Genomic DNA, 12,096 nt, shown 5'->3' on the forward strand with positions numbered 1-12,096 from the left:
GGGGAGGATATGGGCGCATGGTTGGAGGGGAGGATATGGGCGCATGGTTGGAGGGGAGGATATGGGCGCATGGTTGGAGGGGAGGATATGGGCGCATGGTTGGAAGGGAGGATATGGGCGCATGGTTGGAGGGGAGGATATGGGCGCATGGTTGGAAGGGAGGATATGGGCGCATGGTTGGAGGGGAGGATATGGGCGCATGGTTGGAAGGGAGGATATGGGCGCATGGTTGGAGGGGAGGATATGGACACATAGTTGCAGGGGAGGATATGGACACATGGTTATGGACACATAGTTGCAGGGGAGGATATGAACACATGGTTGGGGGGAGGATATGGGCGCATGGTTGGAGGGGGGATATGGGCGTATGGTTGGAGGGGAGGATATGGGCACATGGTTGGAGGACAGGAGAGGATATGGGCACATGGTTGGAGGGGAGGATATGGGCGCATGGTTGGAGGGGAGGATATGGGCACATGGTTGGAGGACAGGGGAGGATATAGGCACAAGGTTGCAGGACAGGGGAGGATATGGGCGCATGGTTGGAGGACAGGGGAGGATATGGGCACAAGGTTGCAGGACAGGGGAGGATATGGGCACATAGGAAGTCATGAAAATTCGTATCTACGGACTCGTTAACGGTGAGGGACGAAAAGAAAAATTCATAAACAAAATCAAAACGGAAAGAATAAAACAACAAATACGATAAACCTACGACAGAAAATAAGGACTAGAAGAGAAAAAGAAAAGGTGATAACCCTGATGAATGAACGCAGGAGACACCCCTCACCATCTACACCACGAGAACCTCACTATAACCTCCAGCAACAGCCTTAACCATCACCTCCCACAACACTATCAATACCCACAACTTCACCCTCACCCCAGATCACCTTCAACATCACCCTCCTCCCTTCACCATCACCTCACACCACCTTCATTACTTCACAAAACCGTCACCTTACCACCTTGACCATCATTCGCATTTTCACAATCGCCTCTCTTATATCTTCACCATCCCCGAAACATCTTCACGATCATCCACACAACACCTTCACCATTCCCCCTAAACCCTCTTCACCACCTTTACATCCACCTATTCACCTTCATTAAACACATGAGTCTAAAATTCTGTCCTTGTAACACACATAAATACACATATCACATATGTACATATACAAACAATACACGTCCCTGGAATGAGGTGTGCGTGTGTGTGTGTGTGTGTGTGTGTATGTGTGTGTGTGTGTGTGTGTGTGTGTGTGTGTGTGTGTGTGTGTGTGTGTGTGTGTGCATATAGAGAAGCAAAGACATGATACACACACAAATCGTCAAGAAGACAGGGACAACACGAGTGCACATAGCTCTTTACCCCCCTTAACACACAAGATAGTAATCACACAAACACAGGCGAAGAAGGCAAAGACACACACACACACATACACAGAGCGGCACACACACTTGGTTGGTCACGTCTCACGGCGTGAGATCAGCGGCGGAAACATTATGTAGGAGGTCTTCATCATGGCCCGTCCCGCTGTCCCTCGCCATCACAGGCTCCGCCTCCCGAACTGACCGATCACACCCACCCTCCAGCCATACCCCCTTAAGCCATCCTATACTCCCTCACTGCTGACCTGCTGGCTTCACTGCTGATTAAATGCGGACTCTACTGACTTAGCACAGACTTAACTGCTGGCTTCACTGCTGATTAAATGCGGACTCTACTGACTTAGCACAGACTTAACTGCTGGCTTCACTGCTGATTAAATGCAGACTCTACTGACCTAGCACAGGCTCAACTGCTGATTAAATGAAGACTCTACTAACATAGCACAGACTTATCTGCTGGTTTCACTGCTGATTTCCTGCTGGATACGGGTTTACTGCTGACTTCCTACTCAGCACTGATTCACTGCTGACACTACTGACTTAGCAGTGATTTACCGCGGATTCAGGTTACTCACTGCCGGTTCAGCGTTGTCACAACCCTTCTGGCTCAAATCTAACTCACTGCTGGTTTTGTGGAATGCTATTCCCTGCATCAAACCGAAAATGTGTAATTTTCTGACTGACACCACACTAAAGGTGATAATATTACATTTACCTAAAGAATATTTGGGATGGATAGTTCCATTAACAGACTGAATAGGTTTATCATATATATATATATATATATATATATATATATATATATATATATATATATATATATATAGCATCTGCCATCCGTCTTCATTCTTTTACATTTAAGATATCAAAATGGTTGAGGATACCCCCACATAACAGTACCGCGCACCATTTTCTGTGGTTCTTCATTATAAGAAAACTATGATTCTGAAAACGGGAGACTAGACTTGTGAACCAACTTACCAATTAAATTAACCCAATTTTATTTTGTTACCAATCTTCCAAAGTCAGGAATATCAATTAATATTCAATTGAGTTGAATATTCACACTTTAAATTAAACACAAAATATTAGTAAAAGAGATGTGAAGAAACCAACTATAAGTGATATTTTATGTACTTACCAAACAATTCACGGAAAAACTTTTAACGTTAATAATTACCAATAGTCTGATACAATGTAGTACATACATCAATAATAAGGTAAAGAACATTATACAATTTTCACCATTCAAAACTTCATAGAAAAAAAAGTTCGTATTCGTTGAATCTGTGACGATATTACCTTGGATATATATATATATATATATATATATATATATATATATATATATATATATATATATATATATATATATATATATATATATATATATTTCATACATATTCGCCATTTCCCCGTTAGTGAGGTAGTGTCAAGAACAGAAAACTGAGCCTCAGATATCCTCACTTGGTCCCCTTCTCTGTTCCTTCTTTTGAAAAATCAATTTTGAAAAATTAAAAACAGGGGAGGATTTCCAACTCCCAGTTCCCTCCCGATTCAGTCGCCTTTTATGACAAGCAGGGAATACGTGGAAAGTATTCTTTCTCCCCTCTCACCAGGGATAATCTTGGATATATATATATATATATATATATATATATATATATATATATATATATATATATATATATATATATATATTGGCTACTGAATATTCTTCAGTCCAGTAAAATTTCTATATGAATTTTCTTTTGTTTTGGAAATAATAACTAATGACACATGTCAAATTCAAGGTTAACCAACATGTGAATGTGCTTTAACATTTTTGCATATCTCATGAGCGATAAAATGAAACTGAAAAAAAAATCCCTAATAGAGAGAATATTACATGCAATTTTTTTTAATGAATGTTTAACCTGGAACTCTCTCTCTTTTTTTTTTAAACATTAATTTGTATTAGGTTTATAAAGTTTTTGTCCGCTAAATGATGTAATCCATTACTCTCAAAGGATTTCCAGGTTTTAAATGGAATATGTAAACGCTCATGTGGATGCAAGCGTTCTCGTTGCATTACCCTATATATGTATATAAGACCCGTGTAGACGAGAGGCGCCAGGGCGGTGGCCAATGAGATAAATGATCGGCGGAAATTGTCTATTGACCGATACATCTAAACCTATCTATCTATCTGTGAAAAAAAGAGGTAGACAGAGAGAAAGAGAGAGGGAGAGACAGCGAAATTGGGCGGGCGCGAGGAAGCGGTGTTGTGTCCCACAAGAACGGTCACCCAGACCAGCGGGGCGGACAGAGCGGTCTCATACCGCCTCCGCCTCCTCCAAACCTCATCGCTCTTCCTCCTCTTCTTCTCCTCCTCCCTACAGCTTTTTTTTTTTCCCCCTTTCCCCCTATGATCTGTTTTCACCTAGACTATATTCCGTAAGCTGTAGCAGCCACCACGTCTCCACGACGACAATCTATCGTCACTGCAGTCCGCGGCGAAGTTCACATCCTATCATTCATGTTTTAAGATCACTTAAATCTCGGAGAGGAAAATGAGATTCGCTACGTCCTTAAACGTTAGGAAAGATCCCGTCAAAATTTCGGTTCGATTCCAGCGAGGGGGGGGGGGGGAAACGTGTGCTGGTGAACGTTACGAAGACGATATGGCGCTACAGCTGAAAAGAGGAGAAAAGAGAAACGAAATGTGTGTGTGTGTGTGTGTGTGTGTGTGTGTGTGTGTGAGAGAGAGAGAGAGAGAGAGAGAGAGAGAGAGAGAGAGAGAGAGAGAGAGAGAGAGAGAGAGAGAGAGAGAGAGAGAGAACTGGCGGGACTATGAAATACAGCATTACCTGCCTCTTACTGTTGACATATTGATATTGTTCCCCCCGATAACCGAGAGAAACGGTCCGCTCGCGCCAGATGGGGAAATAAGTAACCTCTCCAGTCTGCCATTTAGCCTCTTATCGCTTGTCTTATCGCTTTATTTCTTTCTCTTTTTTTTTTTTCCTTTTATATACACCCGTGTAGCTTTGTTTTACGTACAGCGTGTATCGCTCACTGCAGCAAACGCATCTAGCCTGCCCGAGTGGCTTTCAAACACGAGGGGTGGGGGGGGAAATGTTGATCTCTGCGAGGATCCAGCTGCAAAATAAGTAGTGGTAAACATAGTGCCAGGTGACGTGGTTATGACGTAATAATGATCCCGATGGCCCATTGGTCGATGAACAACGATCTCTCTCCGCCGAGAAGGTTCGCGGTTGCCGAATTCAGACGCCGTATGTTTTCCGCACCTTCTCTGCGGGTTCCCAGGTGAATAATAAAGTAAAAATGTTATTATATGCTGCGGTGAGCACCGTGGCTTCTTTTTTCTAGCTGAAGGCGGGGGGGTAAAGGCCTTATGGCTGCACTGTGAACCATTTCCTTAACTTTCCGGAATCTGGTAAGCATCTCTTGGCCCTATCTTATTGCCCCCATTTTTCACCACATTCCTGGAAGAAGCTTTCAGCCATCAAATTTGGCTTGCCTCGGCATCTTTTTCACCGGCTCTTTCCTTCCTCATTTTTTTCTTTTCATTTTTTTTTTTTCTCCCTCGGAGGTTGTGTGATGATGCGCGGGCTGTGGGGGGATGGGATGGGAGGAGGAGGAGGAGGAGGAGGGGTGGTTTGGTAGGGTGTGTGTGTGTGTGTGTGTGGATGATGAGGGAGAGTGAGGAGGAGGAGGAGGAGGAGGGAGAGCAGGGAGGAGGGGAGGTGGTGGTTGCTGCTACTGGGTAGTTACTGCCCGGAGCCTCGTCTTGATCACGGCCCGTCACGCTAATTACATTCCCTCTGCTTAACGAGTAAGACTGTAGCAATGCCGGCGGTTGCAGCAGCGGCGTCGGGTAGTCGTCGGCTGGATTTAAGTCGTCGACCGTAACACCACGGGGCGGTGTTGCTGTTCTTAGCGTTCGTTCCAGCGGACGAACTTGACCTTGGGCTATCTGGCCAAGAGCCGGATAACGACATCAGAACGTCCATTCGTCATCCGCTGGTCGCTCTGAGTATCCCAGATCCGCTAACCAAATTTGCTTCCATCCGGCCCGCGCTCTAATCTAATTGCCACTGCTTTTTCTTGCCGTAATTAAGTTGCTTAGTGCTTAACCTCGAAGGCTGATTATATTTCAGCCAAGATATTAGAAGAATTTTGTCATAATTGAGCCGTGGCGGGGCTTATGACTGATATAAGGGCTGTGGAAGACTGTGCCTCTGGTAGTTCGGCCATGGCCGTTGTGAGGGCGGGAACTAGCGGGCGGGCGGGCGGGCCGCCGCCGCCAGCAGCATCGCGCCGCCATCTTGACTCTTGTGGCGGGAAACCTTTGTTGACGCGCGGTTTGAAAACTGACTCGGGGTAAAAGTTCGCCCATCGAAATTCACCTGGAAAATATGGCAACGGCGTGGTCCAGAGGCGAAGGATGGAGATGCCCAGTTACTTACCGGTGGCGGGAGTGGGCGAGGAGAGACTGGCAGATTTACGAGAAGTCGTCGGCCATCTTGGTGTGACGTCAGGAGCGTGTTTGCCGACTTGTGAGAGAGAGGAGGGAGGGAGAAAAACAGGAGTGTCTTGCTATTGATCCCTAAAGGACGCTACTCCCGAGTCACCACTTGACTCACGAGCGATGGCGCCTGCCTATGGAAGCAATATAAGACTTTACTCACACGGTTCTTCTCCCCTAACCACCCCAACCTCCAAAACAACAACAAAAACAAGAACAATTTACCCCCCCATCCCATCCTTGCATACATAACGAATCACAACACAACGGATCAGTTATGCATCGTACTTTAGTAAATAATCTGATGAAAGTTAAAGGGATGAGTTTATCGCCGTGCAAATACCGTAATAAAGTTACCAGTATGGAAACACTCCTCTGTAAAGTTATGAACGTGAGAAAATGCATTGGAAAAAAGATTAATATATATATATATATATATATATATATATATATATATATATATATAACGCTTTGCGCACGTAAGATGATGAATAGTGAAAGATATACATATATATATATATATATATATATATATATATATATATATATATATATATATATATATACCATTTTTCTCCACCTCTGCCACCGTTATCATGCCGAGCTCAAGTGACAGACAACCTGTACAAGTTGGCAACAACTGTGTGCCTCAACTCCCACAACTTTGGTAAGTATAAGTAGGGCTCAGTGCGTCCGCATGTGTGTGTGTGTGTGTGTGTGTGTGTGTGTGTGTGTGTGTGTGTGTGTATAGCATCCGGAGCGACCCCCCCAGCCACAAACGGTACCCAGTGTCCTTCTAAGCACGACGGTGCACGGGGCGCCCCCCTTTGGGCCACGACCGTTAAAAGACCCCTTGTCATTGCCTAGATTTTCATCTGAAGAGGGTCAGCTCGAAGACCGAGACATCGAGGCCAAGGGTCGTACATGGGGGTCGTACCGTCGTGCTGAAGGTGTCGTACCGTCGTGCTCAAAGGGGAGAGGGGGGGGGCGTACCGTCGTGCTCAAATGGTCGTACTGTCTTGCACAGGCGACAAGCTAACGAGGAATAGAGTTAGACCGAGAATCACACAATGTCATCTGTACATCGAGGTCGTACAGTGCTTTGTGCTCTGACCTTACGACACCATTACATGTGGTCAGATGGGCAGGTCGGGTAGTTAAGGCGCGGTGGTCATTAGGTGTAGGGAAAGACGGGTGACAGTAGGCGGTGCCCTTCTATCTAACGACGTGATGACGATTTCTGTCTAAAATTATTAAGAACTCAGAAACCGATGGCTGCAGTACGTCCAATAGACATATGTACGTTACAGTGTGCAAGAGGCAAACACAGAGAGATGGATAGATAGATAGATAGATAGATAGATAGAGAGAGAGAGAGAGAGAGAGAGAGAGAGAGAGAGAGAGAGAGAGAGAGAGAGAGAGGTACAAGACATAGTTGCATCGGTCGACCGTGTACGAAACGTGAGGGAGTCTAGGTGTCATCCCAGTGTTTATAATCACCACACCACACAGTACAGCCAGCGCCAGACACACCACAGTGCTCAACACGACTTCCAAACACATCGCAGTGCCACAAGTCACAGCCGAGTGTATCACACTGCTCGACACCGCTGCGACACACACACACACACACACACACACACACACACTACCAAACACACCACAATGCCAGAAGTCACTGTCAAATATATCACACTCCTTGACACCACCCACACACACACACACACACACACACACACACACACACACACACACACACACACACACACACACTACCAAACATATCACATGTCCAAACACATCAGTGTCAAGCACACCACAGCGCCAAAGACCTAAACAGAGCCAATACAAGACAGTGTCAAACACAAACACACCATTGTGCCAATCATATCAGAGAACCGAACAAAACCATCTGTCACAAACATAACACAGAGCCAAACACAAACACATCACAGCGTTAACTACTCCACAGAGCCAAACAAAACCATCAGACACAAACATAGTACACTGCCAAACAAAACCATCAGACATAAACATAGTACACTGCCAAACAAAACCATCAGACATAAACATAGCACAGTGCTAAACACAACACACTGCCAAACACAAACACAACACACTGCCAAACACATCAGCAGCAGCCTAGCCAGACACAAGCACCTCACTGCACTGACGTTCCCACAAAACGAGGCCACTCTTTTTATCCCAGGACGAACACGACAGAATAAAGAACCAGTGCTGCCAACTTTACTGGCCCATCCATGTGGGGTTGGTTTATATACAACACGACGGTAGGACTTCAGAGTGAGATGGTACGACCTCTGACCACGACGATACGACCCTTGACCACGACAGTACGACCTCTGACCACGACGGTATGGGACCCTTGACCACGACGGTACGGCCCTTGACCACGACGGTAAGACCCCTGAGCATGACGATACGACCTCTGACCACGACGATACGACCTATGACCACAGCGGTACGACTTATGAGTAAGAAGGTACGACCTCTGACCACGGCGGTACGACTTATGAATAAGATGGTACGATCTCTGACCACGACGGTACGACCTCTGAGCAAGACGGTACGACCCCTCTGCTACGGCAGCCCTTGGCCTTTGGCCCGACCCTTAAAAGCCAGGCTAAGGTGTTCATCAATGCCCTTAACACGACCTTTCGTCACCTACTCCCTCGAACGGTCTGCTAACTATGTTAGGAACACTTTATAACCAAAAGGGTCGTATCGTCGTGCTCAAGGGGTAAAGCACATGTCAAAAAATCATCAGAATGTTTACAGAGAGAGAGAGAGAGAGAGAGAGAGAGAGAGAGAGAGAGAGAGAGAGAGAGAGAGAGAGAGAGAGAGAGAGACGGGGACTGCGTCATCGTGCAAGGGGACAGACAAAAACTTTTCAACGGGTCCGGTGTGCACACACATCACTGAAGAAATTCAGTCCCAAGTCATTGCAGGGGAACGAGGGCAGGACAGAGCAGAAGAGGAAGGCCTTTTAATGTGAATGTCGTCAGGCATGACACATACCGTGCAGGGACCCCTGTGCGCGTGCGTGAGGGACATGGTGGGGCAGTCGAACCCTGCCCCGTGGCCAGAGCTCCCACTTCAGGAGAACTGTCAATGAAAACACGTCTGTCTCTTGGCCAATATTGGGATCTCGAGTACGTGGCCTAGATATTGTACAAGCTGTTCCCGTCGTATATATGACCACAACTACATTGTGCTGATCGAGTTTAGCTACCACAGCGCAAATGACCAACACAAGAAACTATATAGAAAATGTCATGAGGGAGGAGAACAAAGGTGATACTAAAATAAAGATAACTGAATTATAGTCGAGGCTTGAGGACATAGGTTCATGCACCATGGGGGAGAGATGAGTTAACAGGTGACTGGATCAAAACATTTAAGCTATCAAACCAGTTTCATGGTGTCAACAGTCACCAGTTCCTGGTAAGATGCAAGGATACGAACCACCAGAGGCCATAACATTAAGTAAGGAACTTTGTATAAAGGATATAAAGTACTTTTATACCACTAAGGACAGTGGGATGTACAAAGTGATAACACAGTTGATCCTGACAATAAAAGGTTCTTAAAAAAAAAAGAAGAAAAGTATGATTGCAGAGAATGTTCGTGAGATGGGGGCCCAGCGAGGGTAGCGCTCCCTGCCTGTACTGTAAAAATTGCTAATCACACACACACACACACACAGACACAGACATACACACACAGACACACGATCTCTGTGGTGTAACGATTTGCGTTACTGATTCGCGCACGGGTTCGAATTCTGCTAAAAAAAATAATTTCCTGTCTTTCTAGATGTTGCCTTGTATAGATACAGATCAATCTAAGGGTTCATACTATATGGAGAACCGAGAGACGTGCCAGGAGTTGCTGCTAAATGCTATATAGGGAGGTGCTGTGAGAGATGATAGGAGGTGCTATGGGATATGCTATGGGATAGGTGTCATGGGATATGCTATGAAAGACGTTACGGGATATACTATGGAAGGAGTTATGGGATCTACTATGGGATAGGTGTTATTAGAAGTACTATGAGAGATACTACAATTGGTGTCATGGAAGGTGCTACTGGAGGTGTTCTAAATGATGCTATAGGGAGGCAACTATGGGAGGTAATATAAATGCTATGGGAGGCTGTTATGAGAACTGCCAAGCTATGCGCTATGGGAGATGCTATGAAATGTACCATGGATGGTGTGAGTAGCGCTATTGGAGAAGCTATGGAAGACGCCATGGGGAAGTGCTATGAGAGTGTTGACCTGTGCTGAATGCTATGGAGGGGTAGCTATAGGAGTCAAAGGAGTCCCAGGTACTGGGGTTATGAGGAGGAAGAAGAGGAGGGGGCTAGGGGTTAGGCAGCAGCAGCCTGGAAGCTAGGGGGGCTAGAGAGCATCAGCGTGGATGCTGGGAGTCGGGTAGGAGGAGGAGGAGGAGGAGGAGGAGGAGGGAGGAGGGAACAAGCCACCACACAGCCCGTAACGACTGCCAAGTCTCGCCATCCGCTACAACTTGGACCATAAACCATATTATACACCCCCTCCCTCCCTCCCAACATACCACCCTCCTCCCTGGCCTATTCCCTGTTTTAATTATTCCAACCACTTCTAATTTACATATATATATATATATATATATATATATATATATATATATATATATATATATATATATATATATATATATATATATACACCTGTGTGTAATTTCATGTACACCAACTAACGTGTTCTCTCCCTTCCTTGTGCCAGCATCTTCGCCCAGCAGTTCATGGTTACAAGGTAAAGTGTCTTTGAGTATTCTGTATAAAATTATATCACTTAAATTCTAAGTTGTCTGAGGGACTACTATTAATAACAACCTTTGGGGTCAAGACAGGGCTGTAATATCCACTGGGGAGAGTCATGGTTATATGTGTTTTCAATGGTGATATGGTGTCTGTTGAGATAGACGATTTGAGCTTGTACGACCCCATGAGCACGACGGTACGACCTCCCCCATCACGGTACGACCCGTCAAGCAAGACGGACGGTACGACCCTTGAGTGTAAGAGGCATCAGGTCAGGTCAGGTCGAGAGCCATGCCGTCATGTTCAACGACCTTGTACCGTCGTGTACCAAAGGGTCGTACCGTCGAGTCCAACGACCCCTACCGTCGTGGCCATACTAAGGTGGGAGTCGTACCACCGTTCTCAAGGGATATCAAATAATACATTATTTTTTTTCCTTTACCACACAATAAAATTAACCATTTTATATACCATTACTTCCCTCCCCCCCTAAAAAAAAAAAAAATATTTACCTTAATTAATAATTTCGCGAGCGGGCCGGGCCGGGCCGGGCCGGCCGCCGCCGGCGCCGTTGCTGTTGCAGCAGCAATACAAACGCGTAGCATTTAACACAACCCCGTTGGCTGACTGACAACGATACTGGAGCCGGATGGGGGAGGGGGGGGGGGGGAAGCTTGGGGCTTTTTATTTATTTTCATTGTGTCCTTGTTTATTTTTGTTACAAAAAGGGGGGGGGGGAGGGGGAGAGGAGTGGTAGGTACAAGGGAATACATTTTGCCGTGTGTGTGTGTGTGTGTGTGTGTGTGTGTGCGCGCGCGCTGGGGGTAATGGTAGCTGGTGTGCGCCCAGGCCTGCATTAGCGCTATTTGTTTTATCAATTATCTCTTTTTTTTTGCGTATGTATTCAACGCCGCTAGGCTTTTTTTATATCTTTTATTTTTCATGGAAAATGAGATATGACACGTTGCATTCTGTGTGTGTGTGTGTGTGTGTGGGTGTAGAGAGAGAGAGAGAGAGAGAGAGAGAGAGAGAGAGAGAGAGAGAGAGAGAGAGAGAGAGAGAGAGAGAGAGAGAGCCATTGAAAAAAAAAAGGCCGCCGTGAATATTTTACAAACGCTGGTATAATATATAACCCCATAAATTACAACATGTGCCTCCTAAAGAGAGGTTATTCAGCCCAAGACTTTTGTTAATGTCTCGCGTTCCACTTAAATAAGAGATTTTCTCAAAATTTCCACCAATGATTTATCTAATTTGATTTATGAGTGGAAATAATTTCTATGGTGATGAAAAATTGGTGATTACCGGATATATATATATATATATATATATATATATATATATA

General features: G+C 45.4%; 1 protein-coding gene across 1 annotated transcript in view; it reads left to right on the top strand.

The window, feature by feature from the left end:
- The window catches only part of LOC139766325 (uncharacterized), a 127,476-nt gene that overhangs the window by 9,518 nt on the left and 105,862 nt on the right, over nt 1-12,096 (top strand). Inside the window, exon 2 of the mRNA XM_071694820.1 lies at nt 10,714-10,743. Within this exon, the coding sequence (XP_071550921.1) occupies nt 10,714-10,743 (30 nt within the window). The remainder of the gene's footprint in view (nt 1-10,713; nt 10,744-12,096) is intronic.

The sequence above is a fragment of the Panulirus ornatus genome, chromosome 57, assembly GCF_036320965.1.
Source record: "Panulirus ornatus isolate Po-2019 chromosome 57, ASM3632096v1, whole genome shotgun sequence".
NCBI classification, from domain to species: Eukaryota; Metazoa; Arthropoda; class Malacostraca; order Decapoda; family Palinuridae; genus Panulirus; species Panulirus ornatus.